Source organism: Capra hircus, chromosome 10 (genome assembly GCF_001704415.2).
Source record: "Capra hircus breed San Clemente chromosome 10, ASM170441v1, whole genome shotgun sequence".
In the NCBI taxonomy this organism is placed as follows: domain Eukaryota; kingdom Metazoa; phylum Chordata; class Mammalia; order Artiodactyla; family Bovidae; genus Capra; species Capra hircus.
The window spans coordinates 43,131,550-43,145,644 of record NC_030817.1 but is presented as its reverse complement, the minus strand read 5'-3'; the positions used below and the strand labels follow the sequence as shown (position 1 = coordinate 43,145,644).

The 14,095-nt window shown below is 41.9% G+C and overlaps 1 protein-coding gene across 1 annotated transcript in view; it reads right to left on the bottom strand.

The window, feature by feature from the left end:
- SLC27A2 (solute carrier family 27 member 2) overlaps positions 4,053–14,095 on the bottom strand; it is a 51,555-nt gene continuing 41,512 nt past the window's right edge. The window contains exons 7-10 of the mRNA XM_005685790.3: positions 13,180–13,378; positions 11,496–11,593; positions 5,476–5,606; positions 4,053–4,514 (exon numbers count right to left, since the gene is read on the bottom strand). Of these exons, the coding sequence (XP_005685847.2) occupies positions 4,338–4,514; positions 5,476–5,606; positions 11,496–11,593; positions 13,180–13,378 (605 nt within the window). The 3' untranslated portion in view covers positions 4,053–4,337. The remainder of the gene's footprint in view (positions 4,515–5,475; positions 5,607–11,495; positions 11,594–13,179; positions 13,379–14,095) is intronic.

Sequence of the window (14,095 nt, the reverse complement as noted above, 5' to 3'; positions counted from 1 at the left end):
AGGAAAGATATAAGCATCTGAATGCAGAGTTCCAGAGAATAGCAAGAAGAGATAAAGGCTTCTTCAGCGATCAGTGCAAAGAAATAGAGGAAAAGAACAGAATGGGAAAGACTAGAGATCTCTTCAAGAAAATTAGAGATATCAAGGGAACATTTCATGCAAAGATGGGCTCGACAAAGGACAGAAATGGTATGGACCTAACAGAAGCAGAAGATATTAAGAAGAGGTGGCAACAATACACAGAAGAACTGTACAAAAAAGATCTTCATGACCCAGATAATCACGATGGTGTGATCACTCATCTAGAGCCAGACATCCTGGAATGTGAAGTCAAGTGGGCCTTAGAAAGCATCACTACGAACAAAGCTAGTGGAGGTGATGGAATTCCAGTTGAGCTATTTCAAATCCTGAAAGATGCTGCTGTGAAAGTGCTGCACTCAATATGCCAGCAAATTTGGAAAACTCAGCAGTGGCCACAGGACTGGAGAAGTTCAGTTTTCATTCCAATCCCAAAGAAAGGCAATGCCAAAGAATGCTTAAACTACTGCACAATTGCACTCATCTCACATGCTAGTAAAATAATGCTCAAAACTCTCCAAGCCAGGCTTTAGCAATATGTGAACCGTGAACTTCCTGATGTTCAAGCTGGTTTTAGAAAAGGCAGAGGAACCAGAGATCAAATTGCCAACATCTGCTGGATCATCAAAAAAGCAAGAGATTTCCAGAAAAACATCTATTTCTGCTTTATTGACTATGCCAAAGCCTTTGACTGTGTGGATCACAATAAACTGTGGAAAATTCTGAAAGAGATGGGAATACCAGACCACCTGACCTGCCTCTTGAGAAATCTGTATGCAGGTCAGGAAGCAACAGTTAGAACTGGACATGGAACAACAGACTGGTTCCAAATAGGAAAAGGAGTACGTCAAGGCTGTATATTGTCACCCTGCTTATTTAACTTCTATGCAGAGTACATCATGAGAAACGCTGGACTGGAAGAAACACAAGCTGGAATCAAGATTGCCGGCAGAAATATCAATAACCTCAGATATGCAGATGACACCACCATTATTGGCAGAAAGTGAAGAGGAGCTAAAAAGCCTCTTGATGAAAGTGAAAGAGGAGAGTGAAAAAGTTGGCTTAAAGCGCAACATTCAGAAAACGAAGATCATGGCATCTGGTCCCATCACTTCATGGGAAATAGATGGGGAAACAGTGGAAACAGTGTCACACTTTATCTTTTTGGGCTCCAAAATCACTGCAGATGGTGATTGCAGCCATGAAATTAAAAGACGCTTACTCCTTAGAAGAAAAGTTATGACCAACCTAGATAGTATATTCAAAAGCAGAGACATTACTTTGCTGACTAAGGTCCGTCTAGTCAAGGCTATGGTTTTTCCTGTGGTTATGTATGGATGTGAGAGTTGGACCGTGAAGAAGGCTGAGCACCGAAGAATTGATGCTTTTGAACTATGGTGTTGGAGAAGACTCTTGAGAGTCCCTTCGACTGCAAGGAGATCCAACCAGTCCATTCTGAAGGAGATCAGTCCTGGGTGTTCTTTGGAAGGAATGATGCTAAAGCTGAAACTCCAGTACTTTGGCCACCTCATGAGAAGAGTTGACTCATTGGAAAAGACTCTGATGCTGGGAGGGATTGGGGGCAGGAGAAGAAGGGGACGACAGAGGATGAGATGGCTGGATGGCATCATGGACTCGATGGACGTAAGTCTGAGTGAACTCCGGGAGTTGGTGATGGACAGGGAGGCCTGGCGTGCTGCGATTCATGGGGTCGCAAAGAGTCAGACACGACTGAGCAACTGAACTGGACTGAACTGAATGACTTTACAATATTGTGATGGTTTCTGCCATACATCAACATTAAATAGCCATAGGTATCCATATGTTCCCTCTCTCTTGAACCCCCTCCCATCTCCTACCCCATCCCAGCCCTCTAGGTTGTCACAGAGCACCAACTTTGGCTTCCCTGCATCATATAGCAAACTGCCACTGACCATCTCTTTTACTTACGGTAATGTATATGTTTCAATGCTATTTTCGCAAATCATCCCATCCTCTCCTTCCCACGTTATACCCAGAACTCTGTTCTTTATATCTTTGTCTCCTTTGCTGCCCTTCAAGTAGGATCGTCAGTATACCATCTTTCTTGATTCCATATATACGTGTTAATATACGATATTTGTCTTTCTCATTCTGACTTACTTCACTCTGTATAATAGGCCCTGGGTCATCCATCTCATTAGAATTGACTTAAATGTATACTTTAAAGCTGAGAAATATTCCATTTTGTATATGTGCCACAACTTCCTTATTGATGCATCTGTTGATGGACATCCAGGTTGCTTCCATGTCCTAGCTACTGTAAATAGCACTGCAGTGAACACTGGGGTACATGTGTCTTTTTCAATTATAGTTTCCTCAGGGTGTATGCCCAGTAGTGGGATTGCTGGGTCGTATGGTAGTTTTATTCCTATTTTAAAAGAAATCTCCATATTGTTCTCCATAGTGGCTGTATCAATTTATATCAATTTATCAGTGCAAGAAGGTTCCCCTTTCTCCACATTCTCCCCAGCATTTGTTGTTTGTAGACTTTTTGATGATGGCCATTCTGACCAGTGTGAGATGATACCTCATTGTAGTTTTGATTTGTATTTCTCTAATAATGAGTGAGGTTGAGCATCTTCTCATGCGTCAATAAGCCATCTGTACGTCTCCTTTGGAGAAATGTCTGTTTAGGTCTTCTGCTCACTTTTTGATTGGATTGTTTGTTTTTCTGGTATTGAGCTGCATGAGCTGCTTGTATTTTTGGAAATTTTTCCTTTGTCAGTTGTTTCATTTGCTATTCTCTCAATTTCAGGGTTGTCTTTTCACTTTGTTTATAGTTTCCTATGGCATCTGGTCCCATCACTTCATGGGAAATAGATGGGGAAACAGTGTCAGACTTTATTTTTTTGGGCTTCAAAATCAAGGCAGATAGTGATTACAGCCATAAAATTAAAAGACGCTTACTCCTTGGAAGGAAAGTTATGACCAACGTAGACAGCATATTAAAAAGCAGAGACATTACTTTGCCAACAAAGGTCCATCTAGTCAAGGCTATGGGTTTTCCAGTAGTCATGTATGGATGTGAGAGTTGGACTGTGAAGGAGGCTGAGCGCTGAAGAATTGATGCTTTTGAACTGCGGTGTTGGAGAAGACTCTTGAGAGTTCCTTGGACTGCAAGGAGATCCAACCAGTCCATTCTGAAGGAGATCAGTCCTGGGTGTTCTTTGGAAGGAATGATGCTAAAGCTGAAACTCCAGTACTTTGGCCACCTCATGCGAAGAGTTGACTCATTGGAAAAGACTCTGATGCTGGGAGGGATTGGGGGCAGGAGGAGAAGGGGACGATAGAGGATGAGATGGCTGGATGGCATCAGTGACTCGATGGACATGAGTTTGAGTGAACTCCGGGAGTTGGTGATGGACAGGGAGGTCTGGCATGCTGTGATTCATGGGGCTGCAGAGTCAGACACGACTGAGTGACTGAACTGAAATGATGCAGTACAAATGCTTTTGAGGTTAATTAGATCCCATTTAATTTTTGTTTTATTTCCATTACTCTAGGAGGTGGGTCATAGTGGATTTTGCTGTGATGTATGTCAGAGAGTGTTCTGCCTGTGTTTTCCTCTTAGAGTTTTATGGTTTCTCATCTTACAATTAGGTTTTTAATCCATTTTGAGTTTATTTTTGTGTATGGTGTTAGAAGGTGTTCTAATTTCATTCTTTTTTTTTTAATATGTATTTTTATTTATTTACTTATTTGACTGAGCTAGGTCTTAGTTTCAACATGAAAAGTCATTAGATGTGGGATCTAGTTCCCTGGGCAGGGATAAAACCCAGGGCCCCTGCATTGGGAGCACAGAGTCTTAGCACTGGACCACCAGGGAAGTCCCTAATTTCATTCTTTTACATGCAATTGACTAGTCTTCCCAGCATCATTTGCTGAAGGGTCTGCATTTAGAATCAAGTCAGGAAAAAGTGCCATTTCTTATCTTGGTGTTCATCTATTTTATTGCATATTAAAAAAAAATAACACCCTGCCTCTAACAAGCTTAGTTTGCAATACAAACAGTAGGTGCAAATTGAAAAATAATTATATCTAGATCTTTTCACTTACAAAGGTTCAGGTGTGATTTTAAAAAGTCTCCCCTTACTGCTGTACATTAAAAAATGCATCATACAGTCTTCAAATTAAAGGTGGATTATATCAGCAGTTGGCTGCACTAGATCCATTTAGCTTCTTTTTGGAAATACATTGAGTTATCCTGCTGGTAATATTCAGAGTTTCAGAATTTTATTACTAATGGCATTATAAATGTCCTCAGTCATAGGCACATACATTTCTGCTTTGTCATCCAAGAAATACAAGGCATCTTTGATAACTGCAGGGTTAAAGCCCTCTTCCACGAGGGTCACTTTTCGGTGTTTAAAAGTTCCAGTGATCTCAATGGTGTCCTGAAAAACATCAATCATTTGAGAGCTGTGAGGCGGGTTCTGTGGGATACCAGTACAGCCTGTCTTCAGAACCTCCACTAGGGGGTCCTCTATGGAGGTATTTTTGCTTCCCTTAAAGCTTAAAGATCACTTGAGGGGCGGAAGGGGCTGTGACAGTGGAATATGAAGCAGAAGCATCTTTTGCTCGGCAAGCTTCAGGTATTGCTGGAAAATTCTGATTAATGGTGAGGTGGGGAAAGCAATCATCTACACACAGACAAATCTGCTTTTTCACACTTTTTCTGTTTCTTGTTTCTACTTCAATAAATAGGGGGATTTGAGGATATTTCAACTTTGATGTCTCTCAACGTCTCATTGTAAAGCAAATGTCAGAGGTTTATGAATATCAACAGAGATAATTGTATAACCTTAGCAATATCTGGTAATCTAACACTGCTTTTCTTAAATCCTCAGCTACAGAGTCACAGTGCCCAAGATCCAAAAGTGAGTTAAACTAAGGGGTTAATGTTTGAGAAAGAAAACAGTCCGTCTATCAGTGATAGCTTAGCTTTGGAGTTCTGACTGGCTAATGATGCCCAATTAAATTTCAGGCCATAGACAGGTGCAGGACTTCAGTGAGGTTTTTTTTTTTTTTTTTTTTAACCATTCTTTAAAACTGGAAACAATAAGAAGGTCAGAGCATTTCTATTTTATGTGTCTGTTATACTGCATCAAACAGACATTGTGAGTTATTTGCTAACATTCTTGCTGAATGAACTGTCTGTCATTTTAAGGAGAAAGGGATTAGGATTCAGTTTCAGCTAGTTTTATCTTCTGGTATTTCTGCTTCCTCATTGAGCTCCCTGAAAAGGGTAGTGAAAATTTGGCTGGCAAGGTTGCCATGGTAGAGAAGAGTTGTTTCCTAAGAGGCAGGGGTCTCCAAGAGAAAGGATAACTGAACTTGATAACAGCAGGGTCTCACCTGAATTCTTAGGAACCGGGGCCTTGCATAACTAGGCAGGTAATCGACCACGTGCTTAAAGAGTTTCCGTCCATCAAATTCATGGTCTGCCTTCATCTTGATCGAGGCCATGCCAATTCGACCCTCATGACCTAGAGTTAAAGGGAATGAAAATTAGGTGTGTTTATTTTATGGTGCTTTGCTAGGTCAGAGGATAGTGAACTGAGACAACATTATGGCATGGGTTTCTTTCGGACAGCTGGAATTTGTATTTCAAAATATATTTTGAAGTTAAATTCTGAAGTGAATTAATGGTAAAACAACAAGCTACACATTGATTGAATCTTTATTACATGCCAGGCCCTTTACGAAGTGTGTTTTCATATCTATTTATTTTTTGACATGTCCACACTGCTATATTTATTTATTGTTTTTGGCTTGTGGGGTTTTCGCTGCTGCACGAGGGCTTTCTCTAGTTGCGGTGCAGGGGCTTCCCATTGCAATGGCTTCTCTTGCTGTGGAGCACAGGCTTTAGGCATGAGGGCTTCAGTAGCTGTGGTGCGAGGGCTCAGTTGTTGTGGCCCATGCGCTTAGCTACCCTTCAGCCTGCGGAATCTTCCTGGACCAGGGACTGAATCCATGTTCCCTGCTTTGGCAGGCAGATTCTTACCCACTGCACCACCAGGGAAGTCCATGAAATGTGTTTTATGTACTATCTCATTTAACCTCATGGCAACTGTATGAAGGGGTGCAAACGTTATCTCCATTTTACAGGTGAAGATACTGAGGCTTAGTGACATTAAAAGACTTGTTCAATGGATGAACCTAGAGCCTATTATACAGAGTGAAGTAAGACAGAAAGAGAAAGATAAATAACATATTCTAACGCATATATATGGAATTTAGGAAAAAAGTACTGAAGAATTTATTTACAGGGCAGAAGTGGAGAACCAGACATAGAGAATAGACTTATGGACATGAGGAGAGGGTGAGATGTATGGAGAGAGTAACATGGAAACTTACGTTACCGTGTGTAAAATAGATAGCTAAGGGGAATTTGCTGTATGGCTCAGGAGACTCAAACAGGGGCTCTGTATCAATCTAGAGGGGTGGGATGGGGAGGGAGATGGGAGGGAGGTTCAAAAGGGAGGCTGATTCATGTTGCGGTTTGACAGCCTAGATGTAAACTACTGTATGGACAACCGGTTGAACTAGAGCCTAAAGGAAATTTTTTGAACTCTGATGAAAAACTCTTGTTCAGGGATAACTGGGCTCAGGTTGTTCTTTAGGTAGCAGGTCAGATCTACTGTGCTTCAGGTACAAATGTCACCTCTGAGGCTTAGTTATGTAATTATGGTTCCTAACAGCTTTGCCTCTGCATTCCAGAGAGGCTGACAGACGGGAAGGTGAAGGCAGATAAAGGGTGGGCTGTGTCACCCCTAGCCTCCACCTTGATGCCATACTAGTCCGGAGAGGTTGGACTCTCCACAGAGAAAACAGATCCTATAAGGCAGGGCTGTAAGCGGAGAGGCATTCAGAACAATTACCATTGTTTTCTTGTGAGGACAGTGGTAATTACTTATAAATACATCTTCTACCTGATCCAGGAGACCCAGTGGGAGTCTGGGTCCATTTTTCTGAACTACTTAACTGTAACCAGAGAAGGAGATTGAGCCACCCTTTGTCACTTGGGCCCCAGCTTTCGAAATCTCTCCCATGGTGATTGCATGTTTACCTATGACTCTAAAGAAAACCAGAGGAAAACGTACAAGAAAGGAAATGCATCCACATTTGCTTTGCCTCTTGTCTGAAGGAGGGAGGCAGGGCACCGGACCCTCTTTCTTTAGGGTCCCCTGGTAGCTGTGTCAAAGGCACTAGTCTCAGGAATCTTGAATGTCTCCAGTGAGCTCCCTTTAGAATGAAGGCAGAGGCTGATGCAACAGAAATCTTCAGTGTCAGCTGGCACCTTGCTTCTGAGAGGCGATGGGGCTGATGGATCTCAGGTCTCTGTTCTGATTCCCAGAGGTCGGCTGGGGCTAGTTGAGTTCCAGGGGGAAGGCTCCTGTCTGCAACAATTTAAGCCAGGGGTTCTCTAGAGCTGTACTAACAACATGGTCACCACTGCTCACATGTAGCTATTAAAATTAATTAAATAGAATGAAAAATTCAGTTCCTCAGTTTCACCAGCCACATTTTAACTGCTCAACAGCCATATGGTAGCAATTGGCTGAGAGTGCAGATATAGAACATTTTCAGAACATTGCAGAAAGTTCTGTTGATAATATAAAGTTTTACAGAGGAGCTTGGCAGTTCTGATGTCATCTCAAAGCTGAGATCTGTGAAAGCCTTGTTAAGTCCTTTGGAACTGAGAATCACCCCAGCGGATTTATGTCTTTCTCTATATGAACTGCCACATTTCAAGGCTGCTGGGATGAAGCACAAGCTGGAATCAAGATTGCTGGGAGAAATATCAATAACCTCAGATATGCAGATGACACCACCCTTAGGGCAGAAAGTGAAGAAGAACTAAAGAGCCTCTTGATGACAGTGAAAGAGGAGAGTGAAAAAGTTGGCTTAAAGCTCAACATTCAGAAAACTAAGATCATCGGGCCCATCACTTCATGGCAAATAGTTGGAGAAACAATGGCTGACTTTATTTTTCTGGGCTCCAAAATCACTGCAGATGGTGATTGGAGCCATGAAATTAAAAGACACTTACTCCTGGGAAGGAAAGTTATGACCAACTTAGACAGCATATTAAAAAGCAGAGACATTACTTTGCCAACAAAGGTCCACCTAGTCAAGGCTATGGTTTTTCCAGTGGTCATGCGTGGATGTGAGAATTGGACTATAAAGAGGGCTGAGCACAGAAAAATTGATGCTTTTGAACTGTGGTGTTGGAGAAGACCCTTGAGAGTCCCTTGGACTGCAAGGAGATCCAACCAGTCCATCCTAAGGGAAATTGGTCCTGGATATTCATGGGAAGGACTGATGTTAAGGCTGAAACTCTAGTATTTTGGCCACCTGATATGAAGAGCTGACTTATTTTATTTTATTTTATTTTTTTAAATAATGACTCAATTTTATCCAACTTGCATGGGGAAAATTCAATACAATCTGTTTTTGGATTCTCAAGCCATCTTTTTTCCAGTATAATACCCTGATATTGGGAAAGATTGAGGGCAGGAGGAGAAGGGGACAACAGGAGATGGTTGGACGGCATCAGCGACTCAATGGACATGAGTTTGGGGGAACTCTGGGAGTTGGTGATGGACACGAAAGCCTGGCATGCTGCGTTTCATGGGGTCGCAAAGAGTTGGACACGACTGAGAGACTGAACTGAACTGAACTGAGACTCACAGAATCTGAAAACAGGAGAGATGTTGGGATTTGTACCTGATCTTTCACTTCTGTGAGAATTCTCATAGGATTCCTAGTGGACAGCCAGCCTCTTTACACATTGGTGGGACATTGTCTGTCTCAGGAGACAGTGCATTTTGTTGCTGGTCCCTCAGGTTACAGGAGAGGTCTCAGGCTAAAAGTTGCTCCCTGGTCATTTCAATCCATCCATTTTCATTCTGTTCTCCAGAGCAATATGAACACACCTGCTCCTTGTTCTTTCTGATGTCTCCCAATCATTTGAAACCCATTAGCCTCCTCTTCTTTGTTCTATATCAGTGGCTCCGAAACATTACTGGTTGTTAGACCCACTTGGGAATAAAATTTTTAAAAAGACACAAAAGACTGAGTCCCAAACCCCAGAGGTTCTGACTCATTAGATCCTAGCTTTAAAAAGTTTCTCAGATGACTCTGAAGACTGGCTAGATTTTCAGAACCACTAGGCCTCCATGCTTCTCAGACTTTAGTGTTTTTTAAAAATTGTGATAAAATAATGAATCGTTATTTTAACCATTTTAAAGTGTACGGTTCAGTGGCATCCACAATGTTGTGCAATTCTTATCAGTATCTAGTTCTAGAAAATATTCATCACCTCAAACCAGACTTGATTGTTTTTAAGAATCACTGGAGGGCTTGTTAAAACACAGCTTTCTGGGGCCCTAGCCCAGAGATTCTGATTCAGTAGGTCTGGGGTGGGCATTTTTAATATGAGAAATAGCACATTTTTAACAAGCTTCTAGGCGATGATGCTGTTGCTGGTCCAGGGACCCCACTGTCAGCCAAAAAAAAAGAAAAATGTACAGTATAAGTGGTGGTTTAGTTGCTCAGTCATGTCTGACTTTTGAAACCCCATGGACTGTAGCCTTTCAGGCTCCTCTGTCCATGGAATTCTTCAAGCAAGAATACTGGAGTGGCTGCCATTTCCTTCTCCAAGAATTAAACCCAGTGATTGAACCCAGATCTCCTGCATTGCAGGTGGATTAGTTGTGAGTTAAGTTTTGAGGGCAAAATGAGGGCTATAGCCTAGAAGATAGCATTTCAGATGGCTCTGAGAAACTGCTACAAGGAGGTAGTGGGAAAGGTCAGTATATACGAGACTTTAGTGAATGGGGAGTACATGCAATCAAGCACATATATATATATATATTTTTTTTTTTGCAGGTTACTGCTAGTCATGAGGAGCAGATGTCACCATGAAGAATTTAGTGCTTTTCTACAAAAGATAAAGGAGATGCAAGAATTAGGTTAAGAAAATCTTCTGAAAATATCTATCTGAAGACCTGCTCTACTAGCTTTTCCCAAAGCACAGATTGCCTAATTCCTGATCTCTACCCTGAACTCCAGCTGTAGCAGCTCATAATTTGATCCTTGTAGAGGCAGATGGCAAGTGCCAATGGCAAGTTCCAATTTATAGGTGACACCACTTTGAAGAACATGGATTAGGCCTTTCATTCCATTTCCCATATTCTCTTACCTTGTCATACTCATTCTTTTGTATTGTTACTTAAAAAAACCCAGCATTTAGAAGTGCATGCAACATTTTGGGTGGGATCTGTGAGAACATGGTGTGATGGCTGACAACCAGGATATGGGCCCTTGTGATAAATCAGCCTGAAGTCCAATATGAGAAGTTGGACTTGGGTCAGATTCTGACCCAAGATGTGGCTACATTTCCTATCATGTCACTGTCACAGAGCTGGAGAGGAACAGGCAAGAGAAAGCCTCAAATAGTCTTTAATAAACAAAAGGACAGCATGATGTCATGTGAAACCATCATAACTCAAGAAAAAGGGACTTTGGGATTTCCATTCTGAATATAGATGAGAATCCCAAGTACTGAGTTCTAGGAAACACCATTACCCCTCGTACCTTATATCTGGATAGTGATTTGGAGGTTTTAATCCTCCTGACATCTAAAATTACAATGATTTCATGACAACCCTCATGTACATATCTGATAAACATATATTTAGTATTTATGTAATTAAAATGAATTAGTTTTCTTGGCAATCTTAACTGCAGGGTTGGTATTCTCCCTAATTTAGTGGCTTGCCTAAAGTCAAACAGCCAGCAGGTGTTGGAGTCAGGACCCCAAATCAGACCCCACACACCCCTCTCTCTTAGCAGAGGCTGATGAGCAGACACAGGCTTGGTGATAGCACTTTGTGTGAAGCTTCTCAGACTCAGTGGGGCAAGCAAGGATCAGGAACTTGCTGTTAAAGTCTGGGAAAACTCAGCCCCTTCTTGGCTTTTTTCCTATAGCAACTGCACTTGCCTGTTATTTGTGCCTTCCAGTTCAGAGGCCAAGATGCCATTTCTAAGCTCTCAAGAGTGACACGTCTTTTCTCGAGGCATGCCGAACGCTGCATGGGCCCTGCATCTCTGGGAGATTTGTCTTGCTGGAGAGTCTCAGAACAGCTCGGGAGCTGAACCACAGAGGAAGGCCAGGTTCAGAGGGACTCACGTGGCTGGTTTAGAATGCACATAAACCAGACATGAGCCCTTTACTCCCAGGAGCTGGCAAAGAGTTGTTTGCTTTTCCAGCTGGCAGGAAAAAGTGATGACAAACTTTGCCCTGGGGTTAAAATTATGTTCAGTTAGTGTAGGAGTTTTGGCTTTGATTTAGCATACATTGTGCATACCTGGCACAGACACACCGTAAACATTCACTTCTTCGACAAAATCAACCAGTCCTACTGTGTCAGCGACTTCAGTGGTGGCCACATTTTCCCCTTTCCACCTGGAAGAAAAGGCAAGGTTAGCAGAGGTCATTGGTGGTCTGTGGTCCAGGTGGTGTGTGGCAGGTGTTTTCTCCAGGCCTCTGTGGGATGGCTGCATTTGTCTTCCTCACCTTGGTCCTCAAACTCTCCAACTTAACTCATGGGAGAGGCATCCTGCCTGAGGCATGAAAGACAAAGGCATAGACCTAAATAATAAAATGTGAAATTTTAACCTCCAGACATGAAATGTGGTACACAGAATGATGTTCTAATGTTAAAATACAGGTTTGGCCTAAGGCACTAGGAATAAAAAATAAATCTCAGTGACTTTTTGTTGCGTTTAGGTCTCTCCCTTTCCTAATTCACTAACTTTGCTATTTAATTCAGTTAGCAAATTTCTATTAAATAGAATTTCATACTTATATTTCAGGGTCTTAGGTCTATGAAAATGCTTTTAGTAAGAAAGAAAACATCATACTTTATTTGTAGGGAGAATAAAATGTTGAATTTTAGTTAAATTTTGACTTACATTTAAAATTCTTTAGATCTCCCCAAGGTATCTTTTTAGTCACATGAAGGCAGCATAAACTAACAATTTAGATCCAGAGTCACGGGGTGTTAGAGATGGAAGGAACCCTAAGGATCACTGGGACCTTCATTTCCTGGGTGAAGTAACTGAGGTGGAGAAAGGTTACCTGCCTTGATAATACATCTGCTCACAGGCAAAGGAAGCCTGAGAGCTGAGTTCTCATTCATATCCATGCTCTTTCTACTAGACAACTCCCATCTCTTCGTTATTCATTCATGCAAAAAGTAATCACTGTGCTAGGTGCTAGGGTGCTGTTGCTGAGAATTAATTTCATGGTCTGTTACAATGACTTTCAATGTTCATTGTGCTGACTTAAGGGTTCTGTGGGAAACCATTTGGTTGGGGATGGAAAGTGGGAGGGAGAGGCCCAGGTGGGGCTCAGAACCCTTGCCTCCTCAACTAGATCATCTTCATATTAATTTGCATTTGATTTTATCTGAAGAAAAGCCTTATGATAGAAAACAGTGTGAACATCCCTGGCTGACCTGAGTGGCTGGTAATATCTGATGATAATGAGAGGAATTGAACAGACTAAGTTATGGAGGTGCCCCAAAGCAGACCACAGGTATTCTCTCCTAGTCTCATCTGGTTGCTCAGCCAAGTTCACTGCACAGTGCAGAGTGACACCCTGTGTATCTTGTTCCATATTTTCTGGGAATATGTGTGTGTGCTAAGTTGCTTCAGTTGCGTCTGACTGTTTGAGACTCTATGGACTATAGTCCGCCAGGCTCCTCTGTCCATGAGATTCTCCAGCCAAGAATACTGGAGTGGGTTGCCATGCTCTCCTCCAGGGGATCTTCCCCACCCAGTGGTCGAACCTGTGTCTCCTGCATTCCAGGTGGATTCTTTACCGCTGAACCATCAGGGAAGACCTTTCTGGGAATACAGGAGGTTGAACTGACATGACAGAGAGAAGGAAATGGAACACCACAACCAAAATGGAACATGATTCTAATTTAGAAGTAAGCCAAATTGTGCATGTGTTTGTTTTTGGTTCAATAATTCAGAGAAACCAACCGGAATGTGTCTCCAACTCTGTCGTGGAAGTAGATAAAATTTTCGTGGTCAATCATTAAGAGATCTCCACTGTTAAAATAGAGGTCTCCTTTCTTAAAGACATCTCTCAGTTTTTTCTTCTCCGTCTGACTCTTTCCTCCGGCATAGCCATTAAATGGTGCTAACTCTGTGATTTTGCAAACCAGGAGTCCAGGTTCACCTAAGACAGAAGGAAGAATATAGCTATTTTATGTGCTGCTGCTGCTAAGTCGCTTCAGTCGTGTCCGACTCTGTGCGACCCCATAGACGGCAGCCTACCAGGCCCCGCCGTCCTTGGGATTCTCCAGGCAAGAACATTGGAGTGGGTTGCCATTTCCTTCTCCAATGCATGAAAGTGAAAAGTGAAAGTGAAGTCACTGAGTCTTGTCTAACTCTCAGCGACCTCATGGACTGCAGCCCACCAGGCTCCTCTGTCCATGGGATTTTCCAGGCAAGAGTACTGGAGTGGGGTGCCATTGCTTTATGTGCTAGCAGTAGGAAAATTTTATTATTAACCTGCCTTTCAAACAGATGGCATACAACCCACTGGTAACAAGTTGGCTGCAGAAAGTATCATTTTACATGCACATGTATGTGTATTTCCATGTACATCATATACAGACATATGTACACCATGTACACACACACAGAGTACATATTCTCTATGGTTACACATTTGTAATTCTTTTAATAGTAATATTTTACTGAATAATGATTTATATACCTAATTTGACAAATGCATGGTAGTTTAAGCTTTAAAGTAAAAGCCTCCTAAAACTAGCTATAGTTTTGTAACCATAATTACATATCCCGTTCATAATGAAGAAGTTACTAAGCAAGGTTTCAAATTATAGTTACATTTCATGTGGTCGTAAATCGTTGCCTTTTGGAATTTCTC